At 42.6% G+C, this 20,895-nt stretch overlaps 1 protein-coding gene across 6 annotated transcripts in view; it reads right to left on the reverse strand.

Annotated features, from left to right (window-relative positions):
- SEMA5B (semaphorin 5B) overlaps nt 1-20,895 on the reverse strand; it is a 277,696-nt gene that overhangs the window by 12,044 nt on the left and 244,757 nt on the right. For 5 of the 6 annotated variants that reach the window (XM_053982602.1, XM_053982603.1, XM_053982601.1 and 2 more), the window contains 8 exons: nt 19,314-19,457; nt 17,707-17,854; nt 16,219-16,444; nt 15,362-15,580; nt 13,338-13,508; nt 12,296-12,445; nt 11,348-11,392; nt 8,002-8,207 (listed from right to left, as the gene is read on the reverse strand). In XM_053982602.1, the coding sequence (XP_053838577.1) occupies nt 8,002-8,207; nt 11,348-11,392; nt 12,296-12,445; nt 13,338-13,508; nt 15,362-15,580; nt 16,219-16,444; nt 17,707-17,854; nt 19,314-19,457 (1,309 nt within the window). Of the gene's footprint in view, nt 1-7,933; nt 8,208-11,347; nt 11,393-12,295; nt 12,446-13,337; nt 13,509-15,361; nt 15,581-16,218; nt 16,445-17,706; nt 17,855-19,313; nt 19,458-20,895 lie in introns of those variants that run through there. The other variant, XM_053982606.1, reaches the window with a different exon arrangement.

Genomic DNA, 20,895 nt, shown 5'->3' on the forward strand with positions numbered 1-20,895 from the left:
CCAAATCCAACTGACATTTCCCACCAGATTTACACAAGCTAATTTACTCAAGCCACTTCTGTAGCTTAACAGTGACTCAATTAGCAGGGCAGAAATGGGCCTGCTTTCTCACTAACACTTTTGTATTACCTTTGCAATTCATGGCACTGGGGGTTTGCCTAAGGTCCCTGATATTTATAAAGGTAATTGGAGTTGTTCATTAGCTGGTTCTCAGAGACTGTGGGATACAGTCCATCTAGATTCCTTCATCCACAGATTTTCAGTTCTTTCCTTTATTCACATGCTTTGTGCCAAATCTCAGGATGATATTAGAGCTGACTTCACGAGGATTCCTCCAGCTTACTCTGCCTCCATCCTCCCAGTATGGGAGTGCAGGCAGAGTAACTCCTGCTTCCCCTATGCCAACCCTCTCGTGTATATATAAATTATGATCCAGGGAAAGTGGCTGTGGCTGTAGTGTTGCCCCAGCCTGTGCAGCTCATGCTGTGGCAGCAGCCAGTGCATCCTGAGCAGTCCTGAGCTCTCAATGACTCTTCAGGACTGGGTGGTCACGATCCAGAAAAAAAAAGCTCAAGTATTTCATCTGTCCTCACTTAGAGCTGCCAAACCCTCTGGAAAGTGAGCTCTAGTCCTGAACATTGACACAGCTATCTTTATTTTGTATGCATGTAGCTCAATTTCTTTATTACTCTGCTTAAGAATCCATTAATTGCAAGTGGAACTGTTAAAGAAGAATAGCAAGGCAGCTCGTCTCCAAGTGTAGCACAAAGGTTATATGTTTTCTGATATTTATTGTTTGTCTAATATTACCTTCTCCCTTTGCTTTAGCTCCCTGCCTCTTTCATGGTTCCCTTTAAAGTCTTCTGCAAACACATAATTAATTCCTCCTGCACATCTTGGTGGCACCGAGGATTTCCTGGTTCAGCTAATACACATGATACTTCTAGCCAGAGCTTCGAGGCGACAAAGAGGAGAGAACTGCCCCAAGCACCTGGACCAAGGGAGAACCATTAACTTCTAGCAAATGAGGAAAGGGTATATTTGAAATATTCCGCTGCTGACCAGTAGAGGGAAGTCATGTAAGTAGGCAGCAGCAAGTCCAGTGCAATTTTGTTATGCCCATTTCTGTAGTTCTTCAATTAATTGTTCTTCCAGCACAGCTGGGTGGGTGCAGGCATGTACATGTCAACCTCAGAGAAATTAGGAAAGGAGAAAATTGCAAGAAAAAGGTAGTATCAGTCATTAGATCAATTAGTGTAGCTGGAAAAATCAGATAAGCTTTAGAACACATCTGTCTGTCTTCAGTTCTGAAACAGCAGCTCACATGTTCAGAAACCTACCAGATTTTCCAGCTACACTCATTGATCTAATTAAAAACAAACCAAAACTTGTCTGCCTACAAACAGATTATCACAACTGCAGTAATACTACTCCAAAGAAAGGCTCATGTGAGCATCCATGATGATCTAGCCTGTGAGAAGGCAGAGCATGGACCATATCCCTAACCTGGCTGTAGAGGAGGTATGCCTGGTTGTAAAGAAGGAGCAGAGAAGGCTGAGTCAATAAACAGAAAAACATGACAGGATACTATGAAGCATCTACCCACAGTGTCAAAACTTCTAAACGTGGCTTTAAAACAAAAAGTAATCTCAAAAGCCAGACTCTCTTAAAAATGGTGGGGAAAAGGGAACAGTGAGGATTCCCACCCTATAGGGAGCAGCAACACCCTGTGAAGCAGCAAGGGTTTGCATGAAAAACAGATGGAACAGGGACTCAATTCCCATCAGGGGACTGCTGTGAGCAGCTGCTTAGTATCCCAGAGGGAGGAGGAGCAAGGTAACACTCCGATCTGAACTGGCGATCTCCCCTGCTCTTAAATACTTTATCTACGCGAGTGCGATATCTGTGACTCACACACAGCAACCCGCGGAGCCCCTGCTGCCACGGGGTGGGCACAGCGCCAGGAGAGGCACATCCCTCCCTGGGCACAATCATCCCAGGACAGCCACACCTCCAGGCATGCTTGACTGCTCAATTTGACTCGAGCCAATGATATAAAGGGAAAAAAGACACTAATAGATTTTGACTGAGACGCACCACTTAATCCTTTTTTCCCCATCAGTAAGCTCTCTTGCTTTCCCTTCATAGTAGGCATTATGCAAATCAAGAGTCCCCTGAAGTGATACTTGCAACTGCAGGATCATACAAGAAAGGGCACAATGCTTCTTTGCCAATTCAACCCCCTGCCCCTACTATTCTATTTCAAATAATACTATACTCATGGTAAGTACTAAAAATATGTACTCTACCATTCAAGCACTTAATGATCTTAAATGCCACTTTGTTCAAGGGAAACGGCCTTTGTTAAACATGCAATTCACTGGGAACAGAATTTATATTTCAATCTGATCTACTGTATCTATCTATATATATATGGCTTTTTTCCCCCAGCTGATTACATCAGCTAACGCCATGCAGGTAAAGCAAATACTTCAGGGAGACTGTTGATAACTTCTTGAGAATGCTGGGTATCATTAACTACTGCTTTATATGTGAACTTTACAGCCACTTCCTGGGGCTTGAACGATGAAGTGAAAGGGTCACTGGGAAAAGAAAAAAGCTTATATCACAGCGCTATCAACCTATGTGCTGTGATCACAAAAAAGAAATGGGTTAGCCAATTTTAGTTGAAGTAACAACACATCAAATTAAGTGGCAGGACACTGAAACACAAAGTTTTCCATGGAGAAGCAAACATCCTCAGAGAGCAAGGCTGACTTTGACAAACATTCCTCTAGGGCACTCGACAGCAGCATTAATAGCTTTAACTTAAACCACTAGCTGCCTCCTCTCTATAAAAAAGGTGTGATTTTCAGCAGCAATGAAAATGACCATCACCAAGAGAGAGACATTTAAAATCCATACAGAGATTCACTTTCCTATAGCCTAAGCTCTACTTTTTTTTTCTTTTTCTTTCTTTTTTTTCTTTTTTTTTTTTTTTTCCCCACAAAATAAAATCACAGACTATTCTGAACTGGAAGGAACCCACAAGGATCATCCTGTCCATCTCTCAAGAGAATGGCCCATACAGAATAACCTTGGTATTATTACACCATGCTCAAACCAACTGAACTAATCTTCTTTTTGCTAATTTTTTCCAAGGTTGAAAACCACACCAAACATCCAGCATGTTATTTTATTCAGAAGAATTCATCTTCCAATGACAGAATTGGTTTCTGTGTCTCAGCTCTCCATGTTAGTATTTTATTGCCATGAATTAATTGGGATTAGTAATGAAGTGTGGATCACAGGGCCCGGAGTCCTTCGCAGGGGGTGTCTGCTCTGCACTCTGTCATTTGTTTCCCAACAGCATTGTTCTCACTTCATTAGAAAATATTTGTTGCAGCTTCTAATTTATATAGTCCAAGTGATCTACTGATTATTCTCCCCATTTTCTGGTAACTGCATCTATATTTGCTGTATAATTTGAGGCAAGTGCAGGACTCACAGTTCTACTATAGTTAATGTGTATTGTTCTAATGTCCTAGAAAATTTAGATATCAAGCAGTACATCAAACAATTTCCCTCTTTCATTGACATATCCTGCATTCACTCAGTTCTCACCTCATCCTTTCCCACAATACATTTAATCCTTGACATAAATGACTGTTTTGCTTCAGTGTTTGGCCCTTAATTCCTACAACAGCAGTGCTGATGCCAGAGAAGATGCAATGCTCAGGTGCTTCCTCAGCTTATTTGAAGCATCAGTACAGAGAGTTTTACTGTATGACTCATGACTAAAGCTGTGTGGAAGGAAGGAAGGACAGAGGGAGGTCTGTCCAGCACAGTCACAAAGAAAATCTGCAGAATCATCATCAAAACTATTCTGCAAACTTACAGTTCTCACTGATCCCATCTGGCCTGATCCAAAGGCCACTGGATTTTGGATTTGGACCAATATGCAGACGCCTTTGTCCAAATCCCTTGTAGAATAAAATGTTGGCTCTCTTTATTGGCAGAGAATTTAGCAATAGGAAGAAGTTCAGTCCAAACCCTTTCTCCATGTGTGGCTGTTCTAAGAGATCCTAATTCACAAGGGCTCAGTCTTGACCCTACATCCTCCTGCTTCTACTGCAGCATCATCTGGCTTTCCATCAGCACAGCTCTGGTAAGTGACTCACACAAGGCATGGAACAGCTGAAGCAAGATGTTAAAAAGAGGATCTCCTCACTGCTTTGATTGTCAGTTATTATTTAATTGGCGTGGCAATACTGGGAAGGTTGTAGGTGATTCTGTAACCCGTCATGACAAAATGTGAAGAGCAGATAATTTTTATTTCATTATGCTTTTGTTCTGCACAGTCTTCAATATTGTCAGAGTGTTGTTTGAACTTCAACCAATTAATGAAACATGAACTGCTTATTAGGTGACCCAAAAGGTCTCTCCCCTACAATCTCTGAATACCAAATCAAAATCAACGTGTTGCTGGTAAATGCATATGCATGAAATCTTTCAAGACATCCTGGCTAAAATAGCTAATAATAAACCTCACATCATTCTTGAGAAAGCAGAACAGGAAGGGAAAAGGAGCCAACAAAAATAAAACATGCTTCTGCAAAACATTGCCTATGCAAGTTAGCATCAGCTACATGATCAATAGGTCAACCATTATGTATGGTATTTACATCTGATCTACATTACTGCACTGCTGTGCTGAAATAGCCAACAAGGCTCATATCAGCTAGCACTTCCTTCATTAAAATCTGCCTTCATATAAAATTTACCTTGATTTATGAGCTTGCATTCAGTGCTGTACGTTTGAATGTAACACTGCCAAACTTTCTACAGTGTTCACCTGCTGGTTGTAGAGCAGAGATATTTCAAGATGAAAACAAACTAAAGATGGTTGCAGAAGGCTTATTATTATCAAAGAATGGAAAATAATAAACTTGTGCATATGGCCAGCCTTCTGCTACCATCATGTCACTGTGTATTATCATTTTTTGTTACTGAAAAGTAGTCTACACACCCTCTATTTCCTTAATCCTGGATTTATTAACTCTTTCACACAGACATACACATAAAAACCTACAATTATTCTTTTGGTTTCATTAAAAATGTTGAGGATGGTTTTCTTGGTATCTGCTGAATAGAAACTTATTTGGGTTTAGAATATGGAATCTTAGGTGCTTCCACTTTCTTTCACATGTACACATTTTAAATTCAGATAGGCCCATATCCACGATCAGTCCAACCCTCCTTATCAGGAAGGTGAATTTTAGCTTCTCCATCATTTTAATTCTGTGGCATTACTATAAAACCACACATGCTCCTTGAAGGCATGAAAAATCTCCCTCCTAACCCTTAAAAAAAATCTGTCAGTTATTCCTAAATATAAACCTGGCTAATAACAAGTTCCGTAAGTAATTACACAGCACAGAGCACACCGAGCCTTTCCTTTTACTTCATTAATGCTATATGCTTCAAGGGAACACTGAAGAGTGGCAGATTTGTAGTATGAAATGAGAAATTTTCAGCCAAGAGCTTAGGAAAGGAGGGGCAATAGAGAAGGTGAGCAGAAGGAAATACTCAACACGAATGGAGAAAAGGAGGCTTCACCTGACAAATAGATTTTACCCTTTCTGTAAATCTCTTTGCCTCATTCACCACTCTGAAGTGTATGACTTTAGTTCTTCTCAGCAAGTAGCCCCTTGCTCCTAAACATTTAGCTTTGGTCTGTCCAATGACTGCAGATTTATGCACTTGAACTCTTTCACTTCCTAACATTCTGTAAATAAGCCCCATCTGGTCTATCTCTCCTTGTGTCCAAGTCCCTTCTCCCCCCAAAGTAACTTATACAGTCTCAGTTAGCTAATGCCTTCCTTTAAATAAACCAGACTTTTCAAACCTTGATCTAATGCCTAAGCTCTTTATGTCCCTCGAAAGAAGACTCTAACAGCTGCTCACTGTTACTATACACTAGATCAAGTATGCAGAGATGGATCTATCAAAGAGGTCAGCTCCCCCCTGACACCACATTAACTAATCTGCTGCTATTTTAAACTTTGCTTAGCTTTGTTATTACTTCTACTTCACTGCACCACTTGACATAGACATAGTGCATTTCATAACCCATTTACCCAATTGATCAAGATTGTTCTGTGAACAACCTCATCCTTCTAAATTTTAACCATTCTGCCTATTTTAGCATCATCTGATAACACATGATAGCACAGTATAAATCATGAAGAAAATGTTAACACAAATCCAGCCCTCTAACTACTTGCTTTTGGCCACAAAAATAAATTTGTCTCTTTTCTATATTGTTTGCTATTTAAGAAACAAGGGAATAGTCTTGCTCATTTCTTTATTTCTGCAAGCCTTTTTAATCTGGGTCTTCCTATTGACTTTGCCACAGCAGCTCCCATAGCTGAAAAGATTACTTGGGAGTTTGATGCTTCCAAGATCAAGTCCCTGTTCTTTACCTGTCTTAATAATTTATTACTGAACCTGCATATGCAGAGTGTGTAGAATAATGCAGCCTGTGAAACTTTGTTAAAAGTCTCTGAAAATCCCGATATGTCTGCTGCTTCCCTCCTATCTAAATCAATATTTATTTAATTTAAAAAAGGAATCCAATTTGCTTGACATGATTTACTTTCCACAAATCTATGCTGACTTGCATTATGATGCTGGACTCTTATTAAACTGTATGCAACTATAGCCTTAAGCTTGCTAGCAAATATATTTTGAGACTGCATTTATAGGCATCAGTATCCTCTGAGAGGCTGCAATGCCCAACAAGCATTTCACCACACTCTTATTACCACACTGGTCAGTTATTCTCCAGCTCAAACTGTTTTCCTTTAAAACAGCAAAACAACACTGACCCTTCTCAAATTATTTGATGCATGCTCTTATTTCTGATATGCATTCACACTGCAAATCATAGCCATGTATCATAGCCATGTATGCTGTACTGTACCCAGCATTACACAATTCCTACTTAGAAACAGTCCTCAACACTCAGGGAGTTTAGACTGTGGCAACAGTCCCACCACTGATCTTATTGTTGGGTCTCAGTGAAAGCTGGGCCAGACCAGCAGAGGCAGACAATCAAAATGTCAACAGCACGTAGCTGTAGGAAGGAACAAGCAGCTGCAGGGCTTCCTTCTGGCTTGTGTTCATGTCCCAAATAATGCTCCACACTGTTCAAGTGACCCTAGGCAGGCTGTTCCTCCTGTGGTGACATGAGGCCCTTCCACCCATGCCACTGCTCACTGCTCTGATCCCATGCTTCACCAGGAGGCTGATGCTCAATCCAGTCTCAGGGTATTGTCTGCAGCACCCTGGGTCCTATCTGCTCTGATAATGGGCGATGCTCACTTTAGCAAGCCGACATGCCAACAACACATGCCACTTCAGCACTCATCTCCTGAAGCTTCAGCTCCCCACTCTGCTACTGTCACTGAATTCTGCACAGCTGCCTGGGGTAAGTTTCTGTCCAGTACTGATAGAGGGGGGCAAAAACCTCTCTGCTTTCTCATTCACTCCAATTTGGCAGTCACCAAAGAATTTCCAAAATCTCATCCGACCACTGCACATTTTCCCAGCCATTTGTGCAATGAAGTTTCCATTTTTATTCTTCCTCCCCTCCATTTCCTCTTACCATGCACTAACAATGCACTGAACTGAGCTCTTACTGATTTTTTTAGAGGACAATTTGTATACATTCAATAGTCAGAATGGGCTGGAGTATCTTGGTATGTACTTGCCAGACTGGCATTCATCAGGATTGTGAAACAGAACAAAATCCCACTGCAGTAATGAGGCTTTTTAACCCCTTTGTGACAGCACAGCTAAATGCCCTTTCAACCCCATGTATAATGCCATCAGCTGGGCACAGAAACACAGACCTACCCAGTTCCAAACATGACATGAATACAGAATTTATTTAGGCAGTATCAAGCTGTTTGTGGTATTTCTCCTCAAGTACCCTACCTTGAACTCCATAGGGGTATACTTCTCATTCTTGGGGGTTGTGTTGCCCTTGTAATGGAGATGGTTGGGAGTGGTTGGATGGATAACAGTGGACTCTTGGGACTGCCTCTGGCAGCGCTGGCAATACACGTAAATCACAAACGTTAACAGGCTGGAGCCGAAGAAACAGGAGACCCCAGTGGCAATCAGATGGATGAGACTAAAACCTGCAAGGGAAATGACAAGAGATGCTATTTTTAAAGAACAGCCCTTTTCCCTCCCCTGACAAGACCACAGGTACAAATCAGAGCAGTGACATCTCAGGATCAACATTAATAAGCTGTTCTAACATAAACTGACATAATCTCCCTGCAAATCGGTCTCCCCACTGCAGCTCTGCCTTGTGCAGTTTAACAGGTTCATGCATTGTTTTCTCCAAGCTCCCTCCCTGTCTCTCCTCTCTCCTCTCTATTGATATTGAAACTAAACATTATGTTAAGCTGACAGCTAAAGAAATGAGCCATACAAACAATGCACATTAATGGATTCCAAAGCATGTGCGTGTCATGGAAATAAGGGGATAAAAATGCTCAGTGTTTCTCTGAAGGGGAAGGAAGGGAGGGAAAAGCACTTTTTGTCGGCTGCCCAAAATGCCTATGGGGCTGTGTGTGGGGTGGGGGAGATACACATTCCTCCCCCTTGTAATCCAAGTGTGCTCAGCATTCTTGCTTATTCATGGGATGGCATTGCCTTGGTCGTGTCTTCGATACCTCTGAGGTGTATTTGTAGTGCTAACAGTGAAATAGAGGTCCTCTGGAGAATGGGAAAGATAAAGTGGACAAAGGAAAGGGGGGCAGTGCTTGAAAAACACTTCTTTGTTGGCTTTCTCTGTAAATTGCAGAGATAGGAAATCAGTTGCAGGCAGGTGCTGGCGGGGTAGCTACAGTGCAAATACTTCAAAGAGAAAAGCTCTTGGACTATAAAAGCCTCCTGCAGAGATCTCTCCATGTGGGATTGCAACAGCACCCTTCAAGGCCAGCACTGACCTCTGGAAGGAGCTGGAGCTGGGCATCCCACACACTGGCAAGTACCTAACTCACCACTCTGATTGGTGGGGGAAGACAAAGTCAAACAGCACTCCTCATTCCTCCCTCACCTCATTGAGTCTCACACCCCACAGTAAAACCCACCACCACCAGATCTATGACAATAGAACCAACAGTAACGACCATTAGAGCCACCAAGTTATCAAAGCAACCAGAGGTATTATGGGATGGCAAAACTTTATGACCCCATTGTATTTTGCTGTGTGCAGGGGGGACTATACAGAAAAGAATCAGCTATTTTACTTCAACTGCTTCTGCCTTTTCTTTGCCTTTGCTCTGCCATCTTTCAAACAGGAATGGCAGAGGCCTGAGAGCCCGAGGGGACCCCCTGTCTGCTGGCCCCAGGGCAGCTGTCCCAGGGGTCAGTCACATCACCTCAGTGGCGACTGCAGTGGTAAATTTCCCGTAACACTTAAAAAGCCAATTCATTTGGACAGACTGCTGTGTTGACTTGACTGTGTGCAGAGAAATGGGGCTACTCAGAGAGTGGCTTTAAATGAGGCTCATTCTTAGTCTGATCACGGTGTGCAGTTTTTTGGTGCCATCTTACATTTTAAGTGATATGCTTTTCAAATAGCAGATTCTGCCCATTAGTCAATGGCTCTCGTCTAATCTCTAGTTAAAAAATATCCTTCTGATTTTAAAAAGAACAAAACCAATAGAGTTCTACAGCAAAGTAATACACTTCCATCATAATTACAGTACAGACCATACAGAATTTATTAGACTCATGAGCTACATTTATTTTTCAAACCATATTATAAAATTCCATTGCAATATTACCATTTTCTATTGTTTTGGATGACGGTCCAAAAAACCCAGCAGAAATACTGTAATTTTCTACTAAATGTCACTAGAGTTTTTAAAAAATAATTTTCCTTTCTAAAAACTTCTGCCTGTTTTGCATCACTCATGAGACCTAAAACACAGAATATGCAACTGTGTTCAGTAAAGCCACATGACATGCTGCCACATTCTCCTCCTGCCTAGCTTTGCTTATATCACAATGAATGTTTCATTTCACTGCCACATTTGCAAGTCACAACATAAAGCTCTCTCCTATTTCAGTCTCACCTCTGAAATACCCATCTGATTTTTCAAATGAGTTTTGGCTGTATCTTAGGGGGGAAAAAATAATATTATTTTGTTTGCAGCATGTGAGTCCCCAGGGGGAAGCTTTTTGGTTCATCACTTTGAAAATATAGATTTTCTGAGATGCATCAACAGAATTTCTATTGATTGACTTCTTTGCCAAATACTGTAGAACGCAACATCAATAAATAATATTAGCTATGGCAAAATGTAGATAGCAACAGCAAATACAGTGGTGGTGGAAAAAGAAGGAAATGTGGGTACAGTGCATAACAGTAGAGTGTAAGCTATAGCAAGGGGTCCTGGAATCAAAGCAGAACCATTGCACCTTGTGAGGGAGAAGGAGTGATGCAGGAAGGCAAATGTTACTTTGCAGGGGCTGAAATCTTAATTCCATGGACTGCCTTCAGTTGCAAACATTTCCATGCCACAAGTGGTATGCCTGTTTTTGCCATGATCTCTACAGGGAGAAGAGATTTTGGCAGCCTGAAGATCATCTAGATTTCAGAAAACAGGGATGTGATGCTAGCAGGAATTGGCATGGCCATTAGTGTGAAACTAGCATTTTATAATATTAAAGGAACCTGTCATTTTCTCCAGTCTGCATTTTTATCATAGGGGCTCCCAGGGCAGTGGAAAAGTGACACTAATGGCTGGACCTTTTTGGGTTACATGCAGAAAGGAGACACACCTTCTGTGAGAGGTGAGAACTTGAATGAAAGGAAGCACTTGGAGGACAAGTATAAACCTCTAATCTCGTCCTATATCAGCAAAGGATCTGTCTAAGAGACCCTGTTCACTGAAATCTTTATAGGTTATTTAAAAACACCTGCCTCCAAACAGCTGGAGGCTTACAATGGTGAATGGGGAATAACCCTTTCTTCCACCTGAACCATTTACCCTGGAGGTAGAGAGACATAAGCAATTACTCTCTGGTAATTAATGACCCTCAGTGGCCAACCCAAACTTCCAAATAAATAAAAATCTTGGACCTGACAAGTGGACATGTGATACATTCCTCCAGTCTGACTCAGACAGCAAGACTCCAGTGGAATTAAGGCTATCAGTGGGATATGAGCTGTATAGATTAATGGTTTGGTTGATACTGCACAGGGAGAAAAAAAGTCAGGTTAAGATAAAAATAAGATATATAGTTAGTGGTAACCTACCTCCACAGTTCGTGCTCTCATCAATGCTGGAGGCTGGCAGGATCACTAAACAAAGAAAAGAAGATTGGAGAAAGTTATCATTTTGCCACCCCTTTACTTCTTCAAATAATTAAACCCTTTGTGTTTCCGACACAAGAAGGTGCTTATATGTTCTGCAGCAAGCTGAGAGTCTCTCTAAATTGAATTATAAGCTCATGTTTTGAAACACATGCAACACAATCTCTCCAAAGATCTTATAATTTCAGTACTGTTACCTGATCACTCTTTAGCTTCTTCAATTTAGGGAAAAGATGTTAGCTGAAAAAACCATGAAAAAGAATACCATTGCCTAGAGATCTCATATTTTTAAGTCAGTGCACTGTAATCCAAAAAAAAGAACATGTGGAAAGGCATTATTCAGTCTAGACCCATATCAGATATTTGCCTGAGAGATTCAATTTCCGGAAAGCACAGGGTGGACTATGCTGATGACTATCTGTCCATCAACAGTGTTGCTCTGTCAGACCCCAGATTAATCTCCCACTTTCATACCCCAGTTTTCTGCATCTGCCTCACCTTAATTCTTCACTCTTTTGGGATGCTTTTTGGATACCTGAAATCAATGACCTTCTGTTGTCCATATGCATACTGAGAACAGAGATAATTTTTATAACCCAGCCTAAGACAAATCATACAGGTTTAAAAGCTTCAATTCAGGTGAAGCAATACTAGTTATTTGTTACGGATCAAGGTAATTCTTTTTAAAAGAAATATTAAGCTGCTTAAGGGAAAGCCATTTATCCTGTGCTGCCACAAGGGAATTTATAATGTTTATCAGTTTCCTTATTTTTCTAGAAGCATCCAAGCCCAGTTTTTAATAGAGAAAATCTCAGCCTAGTTTGACAGTCCAGGCACGAACTTCTCTCCCAAACTGGCTCACCCTGTCCTCCTGAATGACATGGTACGTACCAGGAATTTCATTGTACAGGCACTCCTGGTACTGGGTGCTGTTTCCAACGCACTGGGAAGAGTCCGGGCTGTGCACCTCGCAGTAGCGGCTGCGGTACTGGATGCCCTCTTCATTGCACAGGCTCCACTCTGACCACTCTGACCAGCCACCTGAAATCCAGGGTCAGGAAAACACACACAGCGTCACCAAGAAGGAAAAGGATGCTTTGTAGATACCAGACTTCTCCCATGCTGAAGGATCCTAGATCCAGGCCCAGGCCTCTCTCACACATCTTTTCCATGGGTCCTTAGTGGATTTAATTTTCTCAGTGCAAGCATCACATTCCACTTGTCAGATTGTAGTTCTCTTAATGTGGACTAAACTAACCCTTGGTGGAGCACTGCACAGAACAAAGTTGTCTGTGCCAACCAGCTCTCTGGTTAAAGACATACAAGAAGCAGGGTGGGGCAACGTTGCACCAGGACCGCCAAGCTTTGATGTGGCCTCCCAAAGATGCCTCAAGCAGCCAGCACAAATTAGAGCACTTCACAGAGTTTTGCTGAGGTTCCTAAGGAGAGGAGTCAGCCTGCACTGGATCAGAAATACACAAAGGTAGTTCAAAATCAGCACAAATCTAAACCCTGTCCTCTGAGTTGTAGCACAGTGCTGATCTGTTGTCTGTGAAACAAAAAGGAAGGACTGTTCTTCAGCAGCTGTGCAGATTGCTGCCTCATGACTCCTTTTATTTGTCAGGTCAACTTCCACATTGAAGATCCAAGTTCCTGCTTTTTCTGTTACTTGAAAGGGATCAACCATTAGCAAAATTTTGCTTGACTGGCATCAGAATGCAAAAGCAAGGGCCAGTGAACAGGCAAAGAGAACAGGGTTTCACTGCAGCTAACGCTGGGATGTCTCCTTATCCCCTGGCTCAACAGACATCGAATAAATGATCAAAAAACTTGTAACTGATGGTGTTTCTGATTTGTATTTTAAACATTTTGCAGCTGTGCCTTGCTCCCACCAGCATGGAAGCCAGCTGGATTAGGGATGAGAAGCGGCTACCTTGGCAGGGGTGCGTGTTGCAGAGGGCCTCCTCGGTGTGCAGCCCGATGCAGATGTCCTCCCCGCTGGACGGAGCTGGGTTGGTGCAGGTCCGCGTGCGCTGGTAGTGCCCACCCCCACAGGTGGCTGAGCAGTGAGACCAGGGAGTCCAGCAAGACCACGAGCCTTTCACTGGAGGACATTGAAAAGCAAGCACAGACAGGTAGAGGCCATTGGTTACTCCCCTCACTGTGACAAAGGTGGAGATCCCCAGTGTCTCACCTTGCACATCCACTCTGCCCACACTAGCTAGCAGTTTTCCTGCACCTGGGGCACTTGGGCCTGACAACAAGAACTTCACATCAAGAGAGGTACAAATCCACTTCACTCTGTGGATGCAAAATGAAATCTATGCAGAAAAAGACTCTGAGTCATAAAGTGCCAAAACCAGAAACTATTCTTTGTTGTAGTCATTAATATTCACTGAGATATTCTACTCCATTCTATTCCTTTCCTTTTTATAAAACAGCATTGCTGTTGTTGTTATTATTATTATTATTATTACTATTATTATTACTACTACTACAATGACTACTATGTTGTCTCTTGAAACTCATAGCAACAGCAGATTTACTTGGGAAAAAAGCACTGTAGCACCGAAGTTGAGCTTATATGGCACCTTTCTGTGGGAGGCCCAAGTCCTCTAGTTCCAGCCCTCAGGAAACAGCAACTCAGAGGCTTTATTTATTGACCCTACTCATTGCAGGGGCATTGAACTAGGTGACCTTTAAAGGTCCCTTCCAACCCAAACCACTCTATGATCTAAGCATAACCCCATAAGAGGTTAATAATAAAACTAGGAAGGGACTTAAGACCCCTGAATCCCCCACCCCCCACCCACTAAACTGCCTGGTTTGCAGGTCCACATGCCACTAATTCAGAAGATAATAACCTGATGACTTAGAGCAAAATAAACCCAGGATTTGTGTATACACATTGAGTGAGGCAGGGAAGGAGGGAGACACAGAGAAATAGTAATCATGCACTCAGAACAGATTGTAAAACATCAGAGTGTCCGAGGGGAGAAAACAGCACAGAAAAAGGGCACAGACATTAGTGAAAAAGCCACTGAGAGCTTCCAAAATAGTACTAATAGCTGCCTTTATAGTGCTAGAGTTATTTCCTTTTTATAGGCCATGGAGTGCAATATTTGACACTCCTGTTATACTCTTGCTGCACATTCTGATCATATCTGCATTTGAATTTTATCTTTGTATGGAATTTTAGAATCGTAATAGTACTACTATAATAGAGCATTTTCAAGTGTAGGCCACAAACTATATTGCCAGAGGTAGATAATTGCTGGAGCTGCAAAGAGGCAAGGTAATGTGTGTAAGATCACTTAAATTTACTTTAGACAGTTATTACAGAGCAAGGAGAAGGATCAGTGAGAGAGAATACAGTAGTCAGTTGTCTATTACTACTATTCTGGACCAGGAGTGCAACATAAACATGAGGACAAACTTGAAAACCAGGAAACCAGGCAAGAATACTCCCTGCTGGCTGTGCAGGAAATGGTAACTGATGTCAAGAGTAGATGCCCATCGCAAGAACAATACGTAAGCAGGAGAGGGGGAAGAAATAAGTGTTCACAAGAAGAACCACCACATCAAGCATCTCTATACAGTATTAAGCCACATTTATTAAGTCTGCCTTCTCATCACGGAGCAGATGCACCATAATGCCCTCCACCGGATGGAGCATCAAACCTTCCTGAAGCAAAGGACTGCTACAAGCCACCATACTACTTCCTCTAGAGGATGTGGCTGTGTTACCTTCTAAGCTGAGGTGAAGTCTAAGTCAGCACTAAATATAACATACGTGGGTCTTTACAATAGCTTTAAAAACATAAGGAAAAATCCCCCAAATTAAAAAAAAAAAAAAGGCAGCCTAGAAATACTGATTTCGTGGTTGTTGTTGTTGCTCTACCATTAAGATTTAGGAAAACACCTCTGAATTTCATGCAGGAAGATGATCATGGTTACCTGGGCAGGGGTGAGGATTGCAGTCTTGGTACTCCATCGCTGACCCCACACAGGGCAAGCCACCGTTTTTTGGTTCAGGGTTTGTGCATGTTCTCTTCCTGATCCTAAAGCCCAGCTCACAGTCCCTGGAGCAGGAAGACCAGGCCCCCCAAAAGGACCAGCCCCCATTGATAATCCGTGCAGAGGTCTTACCAGTCTTGAGGAGGTCATCAACAAGAGCTTCAAGGAAAACAAACAAGATACCATAAGAACACAAATTAATCATTTGTTGGGCTTTTAAAAAGGGGTTCAGCTCATGAATAAAATCAGGATCTATGTGCTCTGCAGAATAGTTTCTGTTGAAAGCCCTTGGCAAGAGGTTTTTTTTTTCCCAGAGCTACAGCTAAACTAGACAGAAAAAGAAATTTTTGTGCATACAAACTGAGTCTGCTGGTAACCTTGCTAAATCACCTCCCTGGGCAGCAAATTGTGGCAGTCCAGGCTGTGCCCTCAAGATGCTGCCTTGCATCACAGCAGTCCTGCAGGGAACAACCTGAGAGACAGTGCGCAAGGGGAGAAAGAAAAGACACACTGTCCTGAGAACAGCTCTTCTCTTCTTTATACCCTCATTACTTGCCTGTTGTCTTTGGGGCAGCCTAACAGGAGCAAGAACAAATCTACACACTGCCATAAGCACAGAGCTCACAACTGTATATCTGTGTCACAGGGCTCTCCCCATCCCTGCCACTCTGCAGTGACACCAGTCGTACATGTCGACACTATGCAGCCATAGTCAGGGGCTTGCTGTTCTGAGAGCATCCCCTTCCACCACCACACCTAGGCCTGCCCCACGGTCCCTCCGAGCTGGCAGGACGTACAGTCAGTGTCACACACTGCGGAGCCATCGTTGGGGCAGAAGCGACTCTCCGTTTTCTTCCTCCCGAACTGCAGCTCATGGGGGTCTGACAGCTGGGCCCGGCACGTGTAGCGGAAGCGCTGCTCCTGGCGGGCACCATTCTGGGTGATGTTGACAGGCATCCACGGGGTCCAGGGTGTGTTCCTGCGCACCTCTGGGCAGCTCTCTGGGTTGCAGGTCTTGTATTCCTGCCAAGAAGGAAAACCACTCCCTCCTTACTTATTAAACAGCAGCAGCCTAACTGGCAGAGGCTTATTTACACTCCAGAAAATAACAGGGTACTCTCTGGATCTCACACGATCCCCATCCACCTTATCTGACCTCACAGGAACAAGTCAGTGCTGGGCACAGCACAAAATGTGGTGATTATGGAGGGAGTGTGCTACATAGGTGGACCTCAAGGGTAAACTGTGCTTGCTATTTTTATGTCTCCCTCAGGTTTGTGTTTCTTTGCTGACTCAAAGTCCTGTGGGGCTCCAACAGCTTGGTTCATTATCGGCAGGAGAATAATTCAGGCAAGAGATAATAATAACAAACAAGTTTTCTGCTCTGACCCTGAGATACTCTTCTCAGGTCAGCCTAGAGGAGCCTCAAGAGGACAAAATGTCAATAAGGTTTATTCCTTGAAAGTTTATCATTTTATTTTTAATATGGGTTTAGAGTACATCTTTTTACAGCTATTTTTGTTTGGTTGGCTTTTCAAACTCTCTAGTGAAGGTTATGAACCATTTGCCATCCTTGGTCTAGAGCAGCCATTGAGCACAGACAACATTCTGGCTGGCTGGGAATGGGAAGATTTGAGGGTTTTACAATTCTCATTACTAATGGGAGGAAATCCAGTGACAAACATTTGTGTTCTTGATTTAAATTAACTAAATAAACAACTCTCTTCTGGCAGAGTGGAAGAAATGTAATGCTTCAGGACTTCATGATTCTAGTGTAAATGCCAAACATCTTGGTAAGAAATGGGAGGTTCCAGATCAAGTCTGCTTACACAGAAATGAAGCCCCACAAAACCAATTAAAATGGCTGCATGAAACAGCTGCTGGAACAAGAATGTGAAAGTAAAGAGAGCAAAAGGGGTGTTGGACCTGTTGTTTACTCAAGTGTGACTGTGCAACTCATTTTTGATGTGTGTGTGGCCTCCTTGACTCAACAGGATCATCCTTGGGAGTGGGACAGAAAAAAAAAAACATGTCTAGAACTTTCAGGTAAAGGACTTGATATCAGCCTACAGAGGCCTAAGGAAGAACTCTGTACACCAGTCTGTCCCTAAATCTGCCACCCCTCTGTTTTCAAGGACATTTCAGCATCCTCTGCAGCAAAAACTGAGGACAGCATTTTCTTGCTTGAGAAATAAAACCACAATGGAGAGAGAAGCTAAATACCCCATTCCTTGATGCTACTGTCAATAGGTGCCCCTCATGCAATGTCAGTAAATAATACATACCACAGCACAACCTGGACATGTGTTTCCATTTTCACAGGACCTCTGCCTTGAATGAATCCCTCCACCACAATTCACGCTACATTTATTCCAAGGTCCCCATGAAGACCAAAAAATCGGTAATGGACATGGACTGTTCTCATTACAGAATCTGAAAGAAGAAAGTGCATTGTGTAAAAACTCCATGTCAGCACATCCGAGGGATGAAGCGGTGTGGGACGCAAGACTGCACACTGCATTTGGGCACAACTGATGCATGCACAGAGAGCCAGCAGAGGCTGACACAACCTCAGATTAGCAATATTCCTGTCCATGGAGAGAAATGCAGCCTTTGTACCAAATGGGAGTGCTTAATCAGGCTGAGCTCAGTAGATGGTTGGAGTAAATGATCGAGATCAGGTTTTCTGAAGTGCTCTGTCTCAAAACTTTTCCACAAACACTGAGTCCTCAAAAGAGCTCATAAACTGAAGCCCAAGTGTCACAAAGAGAGAATGAATATCAAATATTTTAAAAGGGATGACTGGTGGGAGGACAACTCAACAGTGATCTGTCACTAATGGCAGGTGCTGAATGCCTGTCTGGCTTTTACTGCTGTCTCAGCCCTAACAAGCTAGATTTTGCAACTTGATCCTATATGCATCTAAAAACAGGCCCTAAGTGAATGCTATTTCATGTTCTGTGTCAAAAGTAACTGTAATTTTTTTCATCTTTTTAGTCAATATTGTTCTCAAATTTAATCATATAGAACTGCAACTGACTCAGAGGTAGTCTTTAAACCCAAAAAGGATCATTGTGAATGGACACAAATCAAACCAAACATTAAAATATCTTGAAACATGGAAGTTAAATGAATTGCTCTTTTTATTCTGAGAAATACACAGACATATGTCTTAGTGACCACTCAAGGGACAAGCAACAGCCTATTGCCAAGTAGTGGTGGCCTTTAATGAAATGTCAGGCCTGGAAAGAAGTTGGGATGCCTTGAAGTATGTATTTCATGAGGGGCCAAGCTTGAAGAAGGGTTATAGTGCAGATGGCTCTGTAGGTTCAGAAAGTATTAGGTTTTTAGTAATTTTGTGTGCAATTTTCATAGTTTAGAGGGGGGAAAATGGTTTTTTTGATACCATTTCCTGCAAAAACCCAAGCCTGAATCTGTGAGTTAAGCTGTATTTTGCCTCAAACTGCTTTTGGAGCATGAGCATAAGCAATAGAGACTTGGAAATAGTGCAACTGGCATTGAGAGCTGCACATACTCAGCTGCCACTCCAGGGATGGATCAGAATGGAGTAACTGTGTCCATAAATTCTATAGTGCCAACAGCAGGCACAGCTTCTCCCTTCAGGGAGGACGTCAGCCCTCTGTGTGGGACAGGAATACTTGCAGAGGGCTGAAGGGTCCTGCTTGGGAGTGAGGGCAGCTCTGAAGTGTCTGATGTTCACAGGCTCACTGGAAGAGGGTATCCATGCACATATGCAGCTGCGTCCCTCCCAGGCTCCGGGACTGCTTCCGCTCTGTGCGTTGAGCCCAACAGCCTCAATCTGCCTTCCCAGCCACCACTTCCAACACTACAGCCATAGGAATGAGCGCACACCATCATGGACAACCCTTACCTTTCCTCCCTGCTCTGTCCGACGCAGACCCTGCCCCCATAGCGTGGAGCAGGATTGCTGCAGGAGCGCTGCCGGACCTGGAAGCCGATCCCACAGGAGGTGCTGCATGGGGCCCAGGAAGACCACGGTGTCCAAGCGCCATTTCTAGAAAAAAGGGTGAGAGAGAACAGAGTATGGGAGAAGTGCTGAACTCGTGGAAGAATAGATTATTCATTGCAACCAGTCTTTGTATCAAGGAGTTTTTTAAAAGGGAGTTTCCAAAGTGCTTAGCAGTGGTCTAACTTTCCTCCATTTGAAGCCTCTAAGAATTGGAAAAGAAGACAACTAAGCCAATGATGAATGATTTTGAAAATGTCTCCTAGGATTTACTAGGCAATAGTGTGGTTAGTGTAATTTTCATTGGCAATTCCCCATCATCTTCCCCATGTATCATAATCCTGCTCTTCTGACCCAATGGCTTATCCCAAAGTTGTATGTCCTGAACTCTTTTGCACAAAGAGTTCAGGTTTTGAGGATCATGAATGCCAGTTGTGCTGAAGGATGTAAAAAACCTACTCTCTGCTACTTCAATAGGTAGTGATGCTTTAAATCTTTTGCAGCAACACCACTGCCAGCTCCCATGTTTTTATCACAAACCTCATAATATCTTGTGTTTTTCTAAAGCCTTCAGCATTGAATCCTATTAAGTGTAAATCTCAAATTTCATTAAAAATAACAATAATTGCTTCTAGCTTTCATGGCCGCCTGCAGACGTCACTGTAGTGTGACCTTAAATCTGTAGAAACCAGAGGCAAATAAGAGCTCAGAGGCAGGATCAAGTTTCATGGTTTAATGAGTGATCACATCTCTGCTGAGCAGTGGTAACACAGCCTGAAGCCAGTGTGATGTAAAACCACCTAGTTCACACCTCAGCGCTGGAGACATTGGCAAAGCTCCTGTGAGAGGCCGAGCATGTGCAGGTGTCTAAATGTGTGCTTACACAGAAGTCAACATTTACATCTTTAAAATCTTGCATCTATTAAAGCTCACCTTTCTCTGATTTGGCAGCACTGGACCTTGAAGCAGGAGAGGAGGAACCATATCTCATCCATTCTGTGCTGCAGGTTTCATTTCATATGGAGCCAGTGGTAATGCTCTGTCTTATAAAACTGCCTAATCTTGACACTTCAGTGCCTTAAGCCAAAAAATATCTTTTCTGGGGTGTGTTTTTATATAAAGAAAAACCTTTCTAAAAAATCTAGTCAAAAAACAACTCAGGTGCTCTCTGACTCTTGAAAGCTAAGCTTGAAAACAGATGTTAATTTTCAAAGCATTTACTGAACTAATAACACTGCTGGCAAGAAATATTTTTCTGGCATAGCACCAATCAGGGCAGAGGATGAAAGTTAAAACCCACATCGCCCTTCACAGTTTTTGTATTTTTTATCAACTCTTGCCTGTTCTTGGCAGCTTTATTTCAGAACCCTGTTAGATCTTTCCCCCCTCCTCTTCTTGTTCTCTCATCCTTCTCCCTCTCTCCCTTCCCCTCTCCCACCCTAAACAAGGTCAAAGAACAAGAAATCCACTCATATAAAAATCCAAC

The sequence above is a fragment of the Vidua macroura genome, chromosome 7, assembly GCF_024509145.1.
Source record: "Vidua macroura isolate BioBank_ID:100142 chromosome 7, ASM2450914v1, whole genome shotgun sequence".
Taxonomy (NCBI): domain Eukaryota; kingdom Metazoa; phylum Chordata; class Aves; order Passeriformes; family Viduidae; genus Vidua; species Vidua macroura.